Source organism: Planococcus citri, chromosome 4 (genome assembly GCF_950023065.1).
Source record: "Planococcus citri chromosome 4, ihPlaCitr1.1, whole genome shotgun sequence".
NCBI classification, from domain to species: domain Eukaryota; kingdom Metazoa; phylum Arthropoda; class Insecta; order Hemiptera; family Pseudococcidae; genus Planococcus; species Planococcus citri.
The window spans coordinates 55999129-56018991 of NC_088680.1; the positions used below are offsets into that span (position 1 = coordinate 55999129).

General features: G+C 34.6%; 1 protein-coding gene across 4 annotated transcripts in view; it reads right to left on the bottom strand.

Annotated features, from left to right (window-relative positions):
• The window catches only part of LOC135845572 (protein couch potato-like), a 160483-nt gene extending 142388 nt beyond the window's left edge, over positions 1–18095 (bottom strand). For 2 of the 4 annotated variants that reach the window (XM_065364208.1, XM_065364209.1), the window contains exon 1: positions 17041–18094. In XM_065364208.1, coding sequence (XP_065220280.1) covers positions 17041–17139 — 99 coding nt within the window. In that variant the 5' untranslated portion in view covers positions 17140–18094. Of the gene's footprint in view, positions 1–17040 lie in introns of all 4 variants that reach the window. The other 2 variants (XM_065364207.1, XM_065364210.1) reach the window with 2 other exon arrangements.
• Positions 18096–19863: the final 1768 nt, after the last annotated feature.

Here is a 19863-nt window from a genome sequence, read left to right on the forward strand (position 1 = left end):
ATAGCAATTTATATTTTTTTTACTATTCGACGACAACAAACCGCTACTAAGGCAAGGCATCTTTTCTTTAATGTATTTTGCGTGCGAGTCTCGAGTTATAACTTTATTTCGGTTGATTTAGATCAAGTATTTCTTTTTACCCAGATCGTAAATTGATAAGTGCTATAGTTTTGTGTTTTTATAGTAGTCGCGCCGCACATGGTACATGTAGACTTGAGATGCAAGTGTTTTCGATTCGTGCAATTTTTGCACACATAGAACTTCTGCCATTATAGATGTACTATAATAACTGCGTTTCAACTTGATGTATAAATTTTTTAACAAGCTTTTAGTCATTCCCATTCGTTGGTTTTGGAGCGTATTGCATGATATTATTTCATTTTGATCTGTTCAGTTCATGTTCAGCAATTGGAACGTTTCTTTGTACACAAAGAACAGCAGGCGTCTTCGTCGTCAAAACCATAACCAGTTTTGTAAAATTTTTCAAGCGTTAAATCCACCGTCGCCGTATACTTTGTGCTGGAAAACAAGCTGAATTTTTTCATTTTTCAGCAAATAGGAATTTGTATGGTATCTCTATCTACCTATAGGTACTTTGGTTTGCAGAATTATTAGGGATGTAGCATTGGCATGGCAGACCTTCGAGTATGACTGAGATGTCATCGCAGAAGTGATAAAAGTTGACCATCATCGTCCAACAGATGGAGATCGAATTATTAGAACGATGAAGCAGGGCCAGCAGGGGCCTGTTGGGGGATAACGGTGATGTTACGAAACGATAAGAAATCTAATCAAGAATTGATGCGTGTTCTGATCTAATAAACGGTCGAGTATGAACCCGCCAAACAGTCCATTTAACGGTATTACACCTTCGTTGGAAATCAATGGTGACGATAGCGCTGCTATAAACCTTCAAAGTCGAGTAACGCCTTTAATACTAAGGTTAGGCTTGCCAAAATTTTTGATCCAAATGATAAGACCTATTTGTGCATGGTAGGGCTACTGCCCCCCCGTACTTTTAAAGGGAGTAGAGTTGTAAGTCCTCGGCGAGGAGGAGAAGAAGTCATTTAATAGACGTGCTTTTTTTGTTTTTTTGATTTTTGAGCTTTCGTTTTCACGAGTGGGTTATTTGCAGGCTCATGTTTTGATTACATTTTCCTCATAACACCCTCCCCCTCCCTCCCTCCCTCCAAAAAAGACATTCTATCGACCACAAAATTATATGAACCTTACACCAACAAAAATTGAAAGAGCATCCAAAAAAGGGCACCGCAAGGTGAAATTTCATTTCATTTTTTGATTTTTGCTTTTAAAAAAATCGAAGGTTTAATTTTTATGAAAAAATCAAAATTTGATCAAACTGAGATGGAAAACTGAGGATGCTTTCAAATTGCTCCGCAGTCTCCAACGAGATTTTTCAGTTTTGGGAAAACTTGTCATGAAAAGAGCCAAAGTGAAATTCTTATGACAATTATGACCTATAAACTCTGAGGGATTGATCGTCTTTACATCTTCTCAGATAAATTTTGGCTCAAATTTTTAGGAGATAATACATATTTAGGGAAGTATTTTTTTTTAAACTGAAAAATCTGTGAACACACTGAAAGCTTCAGATTTCTCAAAAAGGCTGTACTAATTGACATTTGACTTTGAAAATCGTCAAATAAAGTCATAATCATTGAACTTTGGCCCTGTGGGCTGTTCAGTCTGTCTGGGAAACTGTTGAAGAATTGCTATTTGCTCGCCAATGTGTCATCAATTTTTTTCTCAGTCTTCCTCTGCTCCTCCTGCCAGTGGGAGTTTATTCTTTGACTTTTCGAGGGGACTATTCATCAGGCATTCTATCAACATGTCTTCCCCATTTCTTTCTGTAATCTTTCATCTGTCTGATGATTGGCTCAGCTCCTAGCTCCTTCAGGATGTCTTCATTTCTTTTCCTATCACATCTCGTATATCCTGCCATGGCTAGCATGAATCTCATTTCCGCTGCGGTTACTCTGCTTTTTATATCTTTTCTCATTGCCCATGTTTTGCTTCCATACAGCAGCCAGGGCCAGACCCAAGAACACGTGGCCCACTGAGATATCCCATTTTAGCGCCCCTAATTTTGGGCTTCTTAATTAATCAGCCAAATAAAAATAAAGAAAAGGAACATAATCTAATTACGAAAATTTTAGAGTCTTCAAAAAGCACAAAAAAAATAAACAAGGTGAGATCACTTGGGACCCAATGGATTACATATATGTGTGACCAGGAAGGTAATAGAAAATACTCCAGAAAAGAAATAAATGAAGTGGCTACCAAATTTTACAAAGAAATTTACGATTCATCAAATAACAACATAACGATTCTAGAAACTGACCATCTGGAAACACCAGCTCCTTTCCTCAGCTCAGAGGTGGAGGAGGTATTAACAAACTTGAAAAACAACAAGGCCTCTGGGATTGATAATATCACGAACGAACATTTAAAATTTGGGAAGGGACCAATACTGATAGGCTTTTTGACAAAATTCTTTAATAAAATTCTTTATACTCAAACAATTCCAAAAAAATGGAAAGAATCAGAGATCATCTTAATTTACAAAAAAGGGGATAAGCACAAAATTGACAATTATCGACCAATAAGTTTGAGCCCCACTTTGGCCAAAGTTTTCTCAAAACTACTGGAGAATCGCATCAGGGGGGCTCTTCTACAGCAACAACCCTGTGAACAAGCGGGCTTTCGGAAGGGCTTCTCAACGTCGGATCATCTTTTCACGATCAACCAACTGATTGAAAAAGGTGCAGAATATCAAACAAGCCTCCACCTCGCCTTTATTGACTTCAGAAAAGCCTTTGACTCCTTGGAACACCAGTTTTTGATAAATGCCATTAAAAATCAAGGTATACATCCTATCTATGTTAAATTAATTCAAGAAATGTACACACAATTGAAAGCAAAAATTAAGACTGATATAATGGGTGATTTATTTGACATTAAAAAAGGAGTAAAACAGGGGGACCCTCTATCTCCCATTCTATTCAGTGCAGCTCTGGATCAAATCTTTAGGAATCTATCTTGGGAAGGTATGGGGGTCAAAATTAATGGGGTATTTCTAAATAATTTACGATTTGCGGATGATATAGTCTTAGTTTCTGAAAAGCCTGAAGAGTTGATTATAATGTTATCGGACCTAGCAAAGACAAGTAGGGAGGCAGGGTTGATGATTAACTTTGGAAAAACAAAAATTATGTCCAAATGCACTTCCCTGGAAGAAGTTAAAATTGAGGGACAACATATTGAAAAAGTTGATGAAATTGTTTACCTCGGCCAAGTCATATCATTAGAAAACAGTATGGAAAAAGAAATCAACAATAGAATAGCAAGGGGTTGGGGTAAATTTTGGTCCTTAAAACATATTCTGAAGGGTCAATTTTCTACAAAAAATAAAAAAGAAATTTTTAACAGCTGTGTTGCACCAACTATAACCTACGGATCTCAGACTTGGACACTCACAAATAGTCTAATCTCAAAACTAAAGACAACACAGAATGCCATGGTCAGGTCAATGCTAGGGGTGTCGAGAAGGGAAAGAATTAGAACATCAGAAATTTATAATAAAATTAGGGGTCTAACTGATATAGTGTTTGATTGTAAAAGAAAAAAGTGGGAATGGGCAGGCCATATTAGTAGGGTAAAGGATGGGAGATGGGGGTACAAACTGTTACACTGGTTCCAGACTGGTATAAGAAGGCCTGGAAGGCAGAAGGCGAGGTGGACGGATGATATCACTGACCTTCTAAAACATAAATTTTTCGAAAGAGTAGCGGATAATCGGGTCGAATGGGCTCGGTTGAAGGAGACTTTTGCTCGACAGGGGGCTTGGCATCGGAGATGAACATTTGTATATGTAACTGTTTACCTGTATATTACGTGCCAATAAAAGTTTTTTGATTTGATTTGATTTGACACTGAGCATAAATTTTCATTCAGAAATTTTTCAAGTGGCCTAGTTTTTACCTCATTGGCCGAACTTGGTAACTTGGTGGGTGAGTCCGGGCCTGACAGCAACATTAGTCTTGCCAGTGTATTGTAGATTTTTATTCAAGTATTGGCTCTGACTTTTCTTGAAAGGGTTGGCTCAGTTTATTGCCCCGCTTACTCTCAGGAATTTGTTGGTCTTAAGTTGTGCATCAACCTCTCCTTCATAAGATAGCTCTCATCCTAGATATTTAAAGCTTCTGACTTGTTCCACTGGCAGTCCATTTACAACAATTTTGCTGCGTATTGGCTCTTTCCCCTCAAAGGCCAACACCTTTGTTTTTGACGACAAGATTCTTATTCCGTATTTATCTGCTACTTTCTGAAGGTAGTACATTGCTCTCTGCAAGTCATCTTTGTTGTCAGCAAACACCACCTGATCATCAGCGAATAACAGGGTATCAACAATCAACATGCGTGTCATTGATGTCTAGCCCTTTTGGCTTGGTTTTCAGCCATTCTTTAATCATGTCGTCGAATTAGATTTTGAACAGGCTATACGACATTCGGACCGGTCTCTCACGTAGATGGCGCTAGTGTGCCCATTGTTCTAGAGTTCAGACGGGGCTTTTTTCTTAACCCTTTCTTATCAGTCGTATTTTACCAAAACGTTGGATTTACGAGTTAAAAATGAAAATATGATTTGGTCATGATTAATATGCAATAATAATCGTAAAAATAATGTACATCGAATTAATTTTTCAGTTTTAACCCTTGAAATTATTGCTTTCGTAAACGCTGATAAGAAAGCCCTGTCTGAAAAATATAAACATTCTGGCCAGCTCACTAGCGCCCCTGTGTGAGTGCCCGGTCCGAATTGGGCATCCCTGTCTTACTCCTCTTCCTATCTGCTTTGCTTCCGACATGTTTCCAGATCTTACTCTTATTGCATTATCCGTGTACATATATTTCTTCAATTAAGCATACTACATTTGTTCATTCACTTTGATTTGCCTCAAGATTTCAAACAACTTCTTCCTTTAGTGTACACTAAATTTTAGTCTATTTTTTTGCTCCAAAAATACCCTTAATTGCCGAAAAAAGTTTTGAATTTGAACTGGGAAAAAGGAATTTTGAACATTATTCATCATTGGATCAATAGAATATAGGGTCATGGAAACAATAAACCAAATTTATAGTAGTTGCTGGATTTTATCTTGAGCCAATTTTCAGAAAATCTGTTGCCATCAAAATGGCTATAACGTCGAATGATAAAATCCATCCCTGCGGAAAATGATTGGATCTGATTAAATCCAGACATTCCATGGATCTAATTTGACCTGGTTGAAATCAAAGTTTTGATGGGATTGAATCTGTTCAGACCCCTGATCAAATTTTTTAGCAGGCTTTTGAAAGTTCAGAAGAAGAAGTCCTGTTCAGTTCCTAGAATTGTGTCACGATTTTTGGAAACTTGGAAAAAATTCTCTACAAAAAGTTCCTATTAATTTTATGATAAAGTTTCAAGCAAAAAACATCCATGATTTTTCAAATTTCTTCAAGAAGGAGACTTAACCTCGATTTGTTTCAATATTTAAGCCCTACTCTTTTTTTTGAGAACATTTTCTTCATTTTCAAAAATGCACCAGAATTCGAAAAATCAACTTTTGTTGCTCAAAATTTGGTTATGAGGCATCCAATAGGTAGAATATACAAGAAAATTGACAGTTACACATCAATTTTTGGCGGGTGGGGAGGGGGACAATCGTGCAATAGCAAATAGGACACTACCTAACAGAGCATAGCATTTCAAAATTGCAGAAACAGCTTCTAGCGAGTCAACAAAACTTGAAGAATTTTGCTTCCTTGTAACTCTGGCTTCAGTTCAAATGTAATGTTCCCAGTCGTTATGTTTCACACTTGACAAACAATAAATGATACAAGAATGAAGCATAGCAAACACTGAGGAAGAGATGAATGTATGATAACAGAAACGTCAACAAATAATCGATTCCATCCGGATACACATTACACAGCACAGAATTTGTATGAGCTTTATCGCAAATTCTGATCTGTTATAGGAGCACAATAATCAAACCCTCGATCTCTTCGTTTCGTACTCGCAGATACGAGTATGTAGGTATAGGTACCTTCTGTTGACCATTTTAGTTCTCATCCCTTTTGTACCTACAATTCACAAAGTATGCGTTAACTCATTAAGAAGATTAGCTGTAGCTGTGACTGTAAGCTCAGACCAAGATGACCTATTAGCCCCTACCCCACCACAGCTCACAGCTCGATACAATTCAAAAAGGTAAAGCGAAGCAAGAGGGAAACTGATTCGCCAAGTCAAAACGTAAAACGACACGATAAAAAAATTTCATCCGAGTTGGTTCTCACGACTGCGCGATAATTAACGCGATAATATAGACGATGTCCCTTAACGATAGAGCAACCTGTGCTGTGGTCTTTGCTCTGCTCTGTGCTCTGTGCAAGCAGTGCACTGTTCGATGGTCGTCGATAAACTTCAAAATAAAATACTCGTAGTCATAGTCGTGGTCGCAGCTTCTCTATAACGTCTAACACTTTACGCATTTGCTGACTTGAGAGCTTTCACGGACACTGCGTCGAAGTCGATGGCGTTCGCGACTGCGATGGTAAACTCTTGGATCGCGAGGTACCATCGAACAACAACGAATCAGTACAAACCTGCTATCGGCTTTGAGCTATTTAGCTAAATCGCTGAACCATGCACGGCGTTATGTAATGTTATCGCCTTTATAAACCAGCCGGATTGTAGTGGGAAGGTCTGCACGGATATTAACGTCACCGTTCAGACTATTGTTTGCCTGCTTATAGTTCTTAGGTACCTAGGTCTATTCTGCGTTCAAAGTTTTTCTTACAAGTACTTCTGTGTGTACTGTGTGTTTCATGTGGCCGATGGACTATGTACTTCTACATACATAGGTACCTTATATACCATACTGCTCGGTGCTCATTGCACAGTATACCGTATGTATTCGTGTCGTCGTCGTCGTCGTATGTTTATCTTGTATGTACTTTTCGACAAAGCACGTAATTTAGGTGTTTCCATATCGTAAATATATAAACGCTGTGTGTATCCAATTACGGATTAGCCATTGCTAGTTTTTTCAAAACTTCCAACATATAACGCTAACCGTATCTAGAGGTTTCCGTTAAATGTAATATACTTAGGTGCATTTTTAAAAGTAATTTTCTTACGTTTTTATACCCGCGGATTGTACACGACAACACACAGTGCTTTCGGTACATTCTTCGTATATGCGTACGTATATGTGACATCGCTATCGTCATAAACCTTGCAACGTTAATGGCTTTTGAAAACGTTTAATTACCAACGCTATTTTGTGCGAGGACGCGTTATTGCGATTTAAAATAGCCATAAAACAATAGTACATAATATCGTGAATCACCGCGACTCGACTCTCGCGGATAAACCAACAAAATTTTCAAAGTGCAGTGTTCAGAAGAGAGGAGGAGAAGGGAGGAGTATTGGAACATTTATCGTTTTGACCTGTTTGCATGTGAGTGGAAGAGATAAACATGATGGGGCAGGGTTTGGGTGAAATTTAGTTCTACTGGAAGCTTGTTGTAACGTGGAGTGTTGAATGTGACATGTCTGTATAGTTGTGTATGGGTAAACGTGATTGCTGACGAAGTGTAAGAGCACTAAGAGCAGTGCAGCATTTGATTGGTGCGAGTGGAATATTCCTCGTTCTTGCATGTCCAAAATGGACTGGGGTGAAGTTTGGTAGGTACTCTTGGAAAGGAAACTTGGAAGAGGGATAATCGAGTGGAATCTCGAGTTTATAGATTCCAATTTTTTCAACTGATAGTGAGAAAGGAAGTATCCAAACAAGCAAAAAAAAGGTTTGAATCGAGAAGTAAAAAATTGAAAGAACAATTTAGAAATCGTTGAATTTCATTTTTTAATTTTTGGTTCAATTTTTAAAAATTAAATTTTTTCGTTCCATTTTTAAAAAGATTGAAATTTGATTATCAAGTTGAGTTGGAAAGCTGGTTATACTCGTATATATACCTTGTTTTCGGACCTTTGAATTATTATTGGGGATTGTTTTAGCCAATTTTTGGAATTCCTCGCAATTTTTTTGATTTTACAGCTAACAAAAAGTTTCTCAAAAAAGGTCCATTTTTTATTTAATCGATTAAAATTAATTTCTGTAGAATCAAATCGATCCTTAATGGCATTTTCAGAGAACTGGAAAACCTGAAAATCCATTTGAGACTCTAGAATGACACCAAATGACCATTAATTGATATGAAGAGAGGAAAACAAGAGTGCAAAACCAAATATCAGATTTCAGACCGCATCAAACTGAATAAAATTTCGATTTTTTTCAGAAGAAATGTGGCCTTTGGATTTTTAAAAATTGATCAAACAAATCAATAAATCGATGAGATTGAGCTCTTGATATTTCACCTGGCGAGGTATTTATTTTTGAAAAAAAAGGGTACTTAGGTACCTACTCCTCAAATTTTTTTCTCAGATTTTTAGAGAACTGCAAAACGAGAAAATCCATTTCAAACTCTAGAATGGCTCCAAATAACCATCAATTGATATGGAGAGAGGAAAATAAAATTGCAAAACCAAATACTTATCAGATTTTAGACTTCATCAAATTGAATAAACTTTGATTTTTTTTTTCAAAAGAAATGTGGCCTTTGGATTTTTAAAAATTCGCCACAAATTAAAAAAATCAATAAATCGATGAAATTGAGCTCTTCATATTTCACCAGGTGAGGTATTTTTGAAAAAAAGGTTACCTACTCGTCAATTTTTTTCTCAGATTTTTAGAGAACTGAAAAACCAAAAAAACAATTTTAGACTCTAGAATGGCTCCAAATAACCATCAATCGATCATGAGAGAGGAACATATAAGATTGCAAAACCAAATATCAGATTTTAGACTTCATCAAATTGAATAAATTTCAACTTTTTTCAAAAGAAATGATGCCCTTTGAATTATTTTTAAAAATTCACCGAAAAAAAATAAATAAATTGATGAAATTGAGCTCTTGATATTTCACCTGGTGAGGTATTTTTGAAAAAAAGAGTACCTACTCCTCAAATTTTTTTTCTCAGGTTTTTTTCCAATTTCAAATTTTAAAAAAGAAGTTTCCAGCAAATTGTGTGCGGTTATCTGTGTTCTTTTTTTTATCAGCATTTAGGTGTCTAGAGCTACCAGAAAAATGTATCAACTTTTACAAGTTTCTGTAAAAAAACGACATTTTTATATAGAAATAATGCTCTATCAAAAAATTGCTTTGTGTTCATATATTTTCAATGCTTGTAAATTTTTTGCTTTTTTTTTCAATTATCAATTTTTTTTACCATTTACCATAAAATTCTAAAAAAGGGCCTACAAAATATCCCGAACGAAATATTATTTTACCAGGTGTATGGAAAAACGATTGGATCTGTTCAAATCCAAGCATTCCATGGACCTGTAATTTGACCTAACCAGATTTCATCCCAGAGGAAGATGATTACATTTGATCAGGTCTGAAAAGGTTTAATCCGATCAAAACCTCGATCTGATTAGATCTGGTGAGGTCCTTTTCTGGAAGGTGATGCATTTTTTTTCAAATTTTAAAACGATTTTTTGCCTGTTTTTGTCTTTTTTTTTTCATACAAGGTGTTGATAAAAAAAAACAAGAGGTAGGATAACAAAAGAGAGGAGTTGAAATTATTTCAGGTCAAAAATTTTCTAGATCAAAAAGTCATTTCTTTTTACAGAACTGTAATTTTAAAAAATGAGGAAAAAATCAATCGACAAAATACTCAACAAAAATGCCTTTGAATTTGAATATTACCTTAGATTGAATCCCCTCTCCAATCAATTTTTCAATTTTTCACCAACCACCAGAAAAACTGACATTTTACAAAATTTCAAACAAAATAAATTACCTAGTCATTTTTTTTTCATTAAGAAAAATAATTTTCAACTTCCTTGATATAATTAACTTTGTATTTGCTTTTTATTTTCAATATCCACATTTATGGAGAATTCTTAAATTGATTGCGATTCCTGAAGATAAAAACAACAATTTTGTTTGAATTTTAACTGGTTTGCCCAGCTGAACATTTTTCTCAGCCCTAAATCAGAATTTTTTCTGTTTTGATTACTGAATTGGTAGATACAAAATGACACTAATAAAAAAAATTACCAGAACTTTTCTACCCTTCCCATCTTCTGTTTTTCAACACCATTTTGTCAAATGCTGGATTTTTCGCCAGTTTTTGAACTTGCAGGATCAGGATTTATTGGACACCCTGTTATATTATTATCTACATAAATGTCGATGACTTCTTTTTCTATACCTTTTTTTCTTACAATTTCCAGGGCAACTTTTGCTATACTGTGGTTCGAAAGTGAACGAATTGTGACAAATTTCAATTGGGATCATTTTGAAAAAATCCCTGTCCTTAGGAATCAAAACAGTTTGAAGCTTTTTTGAAGGAATTCTTATAGCTTGCTACAGAAATTCATGCACAAGTATAATTGTTCACGATCAGGAAAGTAAATTTTGTTCAAATTGTGATAATTGAGTAAACCGGACAACTTGGCAACACCGCACAAGTAGGAAGGTATAGGCAAAGACAGGGCACTACAGGTACTTTTCTTGCTTTACCAAAAAAATTTGTTAGTAAAAAATAATCCATCGGAATTCAGAAACATAATTTGTGAATTAAGCTCACAAAGTGTTTACATTTAACATACTTCTTGGATCATTTTTTAATTCACACTTCGAACACACACACAAACGAGTAGATATAAAATCTTCACCTTATACACTTATTATACCAACGACGAAATAACTTCCATATCTATACACATGTAAACAAATCTAATCCAATGTACGTTTGTTGGCTAATGCTTTTCCGGCAATCCTTACAGTAGATATACCGTAATGTCGCACTTACAAAACACATTTAGACTATCCTCGTATACCAAAGAATAAACACTAGAATAGGATAGGTATACACTGTGAGAATTTCCACCAGACCACCTGGTACGATTACAGGTGGCAAAAAAGTTTTAATTTAGCTGTAAAGTGATTAATGGAAATTTTGCTGGTGTACATTGCGAACACTTTTCAAGGACGGGTCTAATATGCGTTTTATACAAAACGGAGTCGACTTTTTTATTTTCTAGATGATTTGGACGTTTGTAACGCGGTCTGTGTCGAGTACAAGGTTACGTGTGTAAATTTTTTTTCAGCACTAATTCAAGTAGACCGATGGTCTATTGTATTAATTTAAAACGAAACAGAAACAAATAGGAGTGATAAATTCGGCAGTTTTGATCGTGATCTATTTGATCCTTTAGAGGGAACTGAGGTTTTTTGAATTCTCGAAGCATTTTTTCAAGAATTTGAAGCTAGTGAGAAAGAAATTTTTCAGATGAAAAATTTGTTCTCCAATTTCAAATCAAAAAATTACTCCAGTAAATGACACGAGCCTCGCATCATTCTTCGAGATGTTTATGCAAAACTAGATCAAAATCTATCCTTCACCTGATAACACAACCATCAGTTGTTCGATTCCCACCTCGATCATTTATCACCTCCAACGCCAAGTTTACTCGTCACGACCGAGCAGAAAATCATACCATTTTCATTACATATTCGTTATCTACGACATGAATAAAAGTCGCGTTTTTATTTCATAAAATTTCAAACAACGCAAAGTCAGAATTTAATTGAAGCGTGATATTCGTTTGGTAAATGATACGTAGTATCACGTTTCCACGATAGAGAAGGCACCGGTATAATATTTCAAATATATGCACTTCAACTAACAATGGCACGATCGAACGAATCAATTTTCCAACAAAACAAATAAAAAAAGGAAAAAATCTAAAAAAACACATGATTTTTTCCAACCAAATTTTTAGCTCACACGAACACGATTATCGATATCTCGAAACTCTTTTCGAGAAAAAGAAAAAAAACCACCTCGTTAAAGATTTCAATTTATAGGTACAGGTAGATGTGACATTTGATAAAAATAAAAAAAAAGGAAAAAAATGTCAAATAAAATTAAGATTAACGTGTCACAAACAACATTTACGTAAAATAAATTGGACAAGTGTTATGCTGTGTTAAGCCCACGGGAGCGTCAATTATGCAAAAGAAAATAATTGAATACAAAGTATTTTTATTATTTTCTTTAAAAACACATTTCGGTTACTGGGGAAAAACTCGCGACTCACGTTGTTGTGTCGCTCGCACGTTAAAAATAGTAAAAATTAAATTCGCCTTTTTCTGCATCCATTTTCTCAGTACTGCTTAAGACGTTATTTCACCCGCAGAGCTCGTAATCTAATTTTAAAAGGATATTTTCTTCTCGTGTATAACGAGAAAAGACCTGTTGTCTTCGGTACCAACGACGTCGAGTATCTTACGTAGGTTCGATAATCCTATCAAATTCATTTTCAAAACCGTTACCAACTCGATTTGAGGTCTGATTTCTTTTTTTTTTCTACTACGAGACTACGAGAGAAGATTTTTTATATTAGGTATTCTGGCTGAAATATATTGTTATTTTGAACCTATTTTGAAACTTGAAACGTTTAAAATTACGCAGGTGATACTGCAGGGCGATAAGTTTTATAAATTTTTGTAATTTTTGCGTAATCTCGTAGAAAAACAAAAATAGGCTATAAAAATATCTCGTCATATACTGCCAAAGTATCAGGTATCGAGAACGTGAGATTATTCTATAAACAAGGGGATCAGATTTTTCTCACCCAAGAGCCAATTATAATTTTGATGGAATTTTGCACTTTTTGAAATATCATTTAAGATCGAAATATTCAAATTAAAAAAAATTATTTTCAAGAAAGAGCCTTTGAAAATTTCTAAAATTATCAAGATAGATCGAAATAGATCTTCGATCTATCGAGTCCACAAAATGAATCCTTCCAAAGCACGTAATCTCAAAAAAATCTCAAAAATTGATCCACTTCCTCCCACTCGCCATTTCTACCGTATTCGAATTACCTATATTGATGTTTGATGATTCATGAAATTTTAGATAAGAGCATATAATGTCAATACATTTAGCACTGTTCCTAAATGAAAAAAAAAAGTAATCAGCATACCTTCGCGAAACAGACCCAGGTAAATGATAAGATAACAATTTCTAAACATACGTAGGAAAGAAAATACGCGAACGATAAAAATTTTCACACTACAATATCGTCGATTCTGGGAAATTACATATTGCATAGGTAAGTATGTTGTAGATGACGCATCCCACACACGTTCTTAAGATCTTGACTGCGAGAGCTGGAATCGTTCAAAAGTCGATTATATACTCGTATAGGTATACTATTTTGAATCAACTTGCACGTGTCTACCTGAAAAACGTTTTACCACACACACATCATTTATAACTTGACCTGTTATACTTATTTACATAGGGTGTCGTCGTTTACTTTATTCATATTATCACCCCTCGCTTACCTACTCGGGTGTATTATGTAGACCATATTATAGGGCAGGGAGGGACGAGGCGAACACTTGTACTTCTACTTTTCCAAGGTAAGGTACCCATTCCAAAAAAAAAATCCTACATTATACCTAACCTACATAATACCTACATATACGAAAATATACCTATATGAGATGAAATTTTGAGGCAATAGCAATGATGAAATATTGGAAGGATTACAATTACTTTGGGAATGCACACGAGGGAAGTTTGAAGAACTGTACATTGTAAATTGAATTGTTAATGAATTACAAGTGAAGTAAAATTAAATATTAAGATTTAAAAATTTTAGTGTTTTATAAACTGGAAGAAACTAATTTAAGAACTATCAAAATGGAAATCTTTTGATAGGAAAAATACATACCTACAGCTGAGAAAATTGTGATACAAAAAAAAATGAATAAAAAAGGAATCAATTTTCCAAAATAGTTGTTTGTCCAACTATTTGGTCCATTCATCAAATAAAATGAGTTTTTTTCAATGATTCGAAAACTTTGAAAACATTCATAAGTACGTATTTTCATCAAAATCCTCCCAAAAATCTCTAAAATCATTATTTTTTTGAAATTAAAAAAAATAGCTCCTCCTCTTCCTTCCCAAATTGAATTTTTGGGAATTTTACTTCAGATTTTGAAAATATACTACACCAAGCACTGCTTCATTTGATTTATTTTATTGAAATCGCTATTGAGAGATCAAAACATGATCTCAATATCTGAACCATCTCCCACCACGTTTTGATAGTCCCTTTCGTCATAAGTGAGAGAAAATTGAACTGTTTTAGCTCAAATTTTTTATAAAAAAAAGCTCCAAGGTATCTTTCTCAGGTTACATCCCAAATAATCAAGAAATTCTGAGGATCATTCAACATGTCAAAAAAAACACTTTTCAGCACTTTACTTATTTAAAAAAAAAAAAAATGCTTCTAAAAACAGGTAAGTAAGTGAGCCACTATTTTTCTAAATGAGATTGTTATTTATGTGACTGGAAATGAGGGTTTTCAAGATGACAACAGAACATTCGATTTTTTCAACAATTATTTTCGAAAATTAAAGCCTCAGAGGACTTCTTAATTTGAATTTCCTGTTTGGGCAGCTGATTTTATTATTTTTTGGTTCAAATTATTGGGTATTAAGTCTTCCATTCCACTTATTATTATTATTTTTTTTTCAAAAATTAAGCGAAATCAATACCTGAGAGGCCAAGAAGTACTCTTGTAATTCGAAAAAATATCAGTTACCTTCTTTTCAGAAGCTAGTTGACACAACTTTCCTCCCTTGTGAAGTCGTGAGAGAGAAATTGTCAACTATTCAGCAAGCAAACCTATAGAAAATCTATTATGATTCAAGTACATACTCGTAATAGTGCTCAAAATGATGCAACTGCGGTCATATTTTTCAATCCAGGAATGGAAACAGTTTTTGGAGACTCCAACTTTTCAATAAACTTTGGGCCACTTTTTCAAAAAAATTTTGAAAGAGTCAAAGAGTTCAAACTCTTTCACAAAAGAGCTCTGAAGTTCTGAAGATTTCAAAAAAACTCTTCTGAAAACTCTATTTGACGTCAATTGGGCTTACTTATTATTATTTGCTCAAGCTAAGTACCTTGCTAAAATTTTATTGTAGGTACTTGTTAAAACTTCAAAAATATTGGGAGAATTTTTGCGTTCTGATTTCGTGATGTTGGTAAGCATGATATCACCTTGACCTTTCAAAAATGAGTTCAAAAAAGGAAATAATGAAAAAGTGTTTCAAACTTTTTCAGACGAATTTACAAGAATTTGAACTCTTTTGATGGAAAAAGGGTTACAAGTGAGTTTTGACTCTTTTTGGAGAAGAGATGTATTTGAGAGTTTTATTCTTCTTATAAAAGAGTTGAAATAGAGATCAACGTCTAACTTTTTTATAAAAAAAAATCGAGCTTGAAAAGACCCATCTCTCTTTTTTTTTTGTGAAGAGTCTGCACACTTGATTCAAATTATTCTTTTCCTGCTATTGATTCCTACTTTTTTGGGAGGGAGGGGGAGAGGAATAAAAATGAGCCAGGATTTTAACTCCTCAAGAAGCATTTAAAGAAACTAACTAATAATCTAATTAAACTACATAATTTTTTAGGAAAAAGAGGAATGAACTACACATTTCAGTTTTTTTTCAGTTTCAGTTTTAGTTGTACTCATTTTTCTATTAAATTCGTATGTATTTTGGGTGGAAATAGGAAAAAATAAAAAATGAAAATTTTTTATTCTGATTAGGTATGGCAAACTTGGAAAAATTGAATTTTCGATTTACAAAATGAATTATAAATATTTTCAAAACAACGAGTCCTCATGAAGCGTCTCCCTAAATTTTGATGGAAAGTGGTCTCTGTGGTAGCCCTTGGCCCAAATACCACACCATTAAAATTTTAGTAGCCAGTTTTGAGTGAATTTTTGAACTTGAAAATTTTAAAAAACCACTACCCCGATGCTCAGATTTTTCCCACGGTGTTGTCGTGGGAAAATTCCGACTCACGTGCTCGCACAAGGGACTTTTTTCATTCTCCAGTTCAACTAAATTTTTCATACAACATCTTTCAAGTATTATTCAAATTTTCATCGAAAATAAAGAATTTGAATCATCTTCGAAAAATATAATACAAAAAATTTAATAGAAATGGAAAATAAAACATGCCTCTTGGTTAAGCGCGTGGGTCGAAATTTTCCCACGACAACGCCGTGGGAAAAACCTGAGCGTCGGGGTGGTGGTTTTTCAAAAATTTTCAAATTCAAAATTTTACTGTGGGATTCAAACTCAAAAACCGACTATATGCTTGGACCAAGGGCTACCAATGATACCACTTTCCATCCAAATCTTTGGGGACATTTCATGAGGTTCCTGTTGGATTTTCTCTACGTGCTCAATGCTCATTTTGGATAAAAACTAAATTGAAAAAAATTTAGAGGAGGATGTTTCGAGAAATTCATCTAAGTATTGAGGTTTAGAGATTTTTCATCTGCTATTTTTGCCTTCAATTTTTTCACATTAAATATGTAGATGTATGTACATCTTTTCTATCTTGGCATTAGCTATTTTGAAACGAGTAATCTCACAAAAGGTAATCTTTGTTGAATAATAAGTGACCACAAAAGACGTAATGACGGTTCAGTAGATAGCAAATTCCACCCACTAGCTATTTCTGAAGGAAAACTCATGGAAATTTTTTCACCAAAATGAAAAATGTCCACAATCATCATCAAAAATGAAAAAATAGAATCAACTATCGAGTCTCAAAACACTGCAATTTCGTGAACATCCACATTATTCAGACATGTGATTGACATGCCACGGCTGGACAAGTCAGTCAACACGTCGAATTGCAGACAAATTTGCGATCACTAACCCAAAGACGAGCAAAGCGATTCGAATCGTACCCATCCCAATGCTCTTTATTTCCAGACATTACACGGTTAATATATAAAAATTCTCCAAACATGTTGGGATTTTTTCGACATTATTCATGGATAAAAAACGCTCGCTTACCTCTTCTTCGCTGGGTAAATTTCCCACCGAATCCATGTTCTGACAAAGAGCGATCTGGTTTTGTTCCGTGACGGATGGAGAAGAACTGGCTATATTCATGACGAGTTGATTACTTTTTACAAAGCCGAAAAATATCACTCGATTAAACTGTGCATTCAATATGCAACGTATTCGAAATTAAGATCAATAAATATACTCAAAATGACGAAATTTTATCGATTTTCATGATTAAAACGATCACAATTATGAATAACGTAGAATTAAATCACGATGATTTCGAAACCGCTTCGATCGCAATTTTTTGGAATAAAAAAATTGAAAAAAATTCACACGAATATACCGAACAACTACCTAACACGGTAATAGAGTAAAAAAAATTCTTCTTGGTGTTTTGTTCATCACAGAGAGCGGTCGAAAAAAAACGCGACTTTATTCTTATCAGCGTGGTCGCGACTCGCGATACCGGTATAAACAAAAATTTACGCGCCAAACTCGATCGCTACGAGACTAACACTACGATTGGACTGGATCCCGCTATACTGACTTATTGCTCACTTGAAGAGTGACTTAATTCGTTACTTCGAAACGTCACGGCCTCGTGGACAATGGGACCGGAAGAGGAAATAAAAAGGTGGGGGAACACGCGGGGCACCGTTTACATAGAAACCGAATTGGTAGGGGGAATCCTTCGAAGACACGCAACGTACAAGAAACCGATGGTTATCTAGGTAATGCGGTTTTGTCAGGTTTATTACTATATTTTTTTTTTTTTACTTTTTTCTAATTTTTTTTTTATTCTTCTTTCGTTCTACTAAAGTATGTACGTACTACGAGTACTCATACAATACCGTCTCTTTAAAAAAAATATACATCGTAAGACGAAACTAAACGCCTCCGCGATAGGAAAATTTTCTTTTATCACAGTTGGATAGAAAACGAGAGAAATAAAAACGTTATCACAAATCTGATATGTTTTTCAAGGCAGTTCCGAAATGTTAAAGAGCGCGATTGGTACTGAGAGAGCGACGACGGTATTTTGGACTTGAGGGATTTTTCAAAGTCGCCGTCGTCGTTGATCGCGTCACCGAGCTACGACCGCACCGTATTCCGCCAAAGCAAATTTTGGGCAATGCGCATGTTCCCTTTGAGACTTACTTACATGCAGGTGCTTGTACATTAGATGGCAGCACGTACAGCAGCACCGCAAGACTGCAGTGTGCGTTTTCCCAATGAAAACATAGCTGCAAAGTTTTCATAAACATTGTTGTAACGCTTTTCCACAACATACAACAACTACAATACCGTTGTCTCAAGTCGTGTGGAAAACTTTCACAGTGTTACCGATTTTCCGGTGCAACGGGAAATATTTGTGGCCTTGGGATTCGCGTTTATTTGTGTTTTGAGTTGGAGCTTTTTTGGGGCTCGTTTTTAGCCCCTCGTCTCATTTTTCCATCATTATACTGAAAATCCTCGTCATGATTCGTACACGAAAGGTGTCAGAAAAGAACACAAGTGCCAGTTTTTGACCAATTTGTGAATTCCAGAAAAAGTGAAAAAATTCAAATTTTCATAGAAGGGATAACGAGCAGATTTATAGGGTGCACATTTGCTAAATAATCACTGCTCAAAGTTATAGGTCCTAAAGCTCATTTTTGGCCTCTCCGGAGCAATTTGAAATTTTTGGAGAAATTTTAGAACTCGCTGGAGGCCTTCAAAAAGGACAAAGTACGATTGCTTTCGATTCGAATGATTGTGTGGTCACACCAGACGATATCATGTCGAAAAAATCGTTCGTTGTATACTTTTCTTTGAAAATTTGATTTTTTCTACTTTTTCTGAAATTTAAAAATTGATCAAAAATTCACTTTTGAATTGGCACCCCTAGAATTTCCTAGTAACGACGTAAAACGGCTGAGAGAGTGCTCAATAAGCATCGATCAAAATTGTAGATCCTGAACTTCATTTTTTGCCTTTCTAGAGTTATTTAAAATTCTGGAAAAATATATTATCTTGGTAAAAATAAAAAATAAAATAGAGGGAGGCTCTGAATGACCCAAAACTAGAAAGTTATTAATGTTGTGGGAACTTAATTGTTGAAATCATTCACCTCGGTTCAGTTTGCTTGAAAAAATCATATTTCAAGGGAAAAGTTTGAAATGTGCTCTCAAAACAGAATTTTAAAAAATTCACCAAAAATCAAAAATGAACTTCGAGATCTGAAATTTCAATTATTGGAAGTTTTAGCACATGCAATTTCGATCTAGCTGGGATTCGTTCAAATTGTCGAGTTACAGTTCGAAAGATTCACTAGTGGAAATTAGAATTATTTCATTATCTAGGTAATAGGTAGGAACCTATAAAACTTTTTGTTGAAGAAATGAAAGTAGGTATTGGTCAAAAAATCATTAAAATTGAAAAAAAATTGAAATCCTCCGCCAAATTGTAAGACAATGCTGATTTTTGATATTTAAAATTTTCTGATATAGACATACTTAATGATAGCCAAACTCAAACATTCAAAATTATTGAAGATGGTTAAAAAAAAAAACATAAAATAATCAGAAACATAATTACAACGAAAAAAAATCTGAAATTTACAGAAATGATGGAAAATGGTAAAAAAAATCTCAAAAATGTTAAAAAATTCTTTAAAAAATAGTTCAAAATGAAATGTAGGTATTAAGTGTCAAATTGTAAGTGGGAAAATTGCAAAAAATTTTACATAAAATTTTCTAAATTAAAATAATAAGCTAATAGCCAATAGGTAATTGTTGAAAAGTAAACAAAAATAATTTTTTATTAAATTGGTCGAAAATGAGCCAC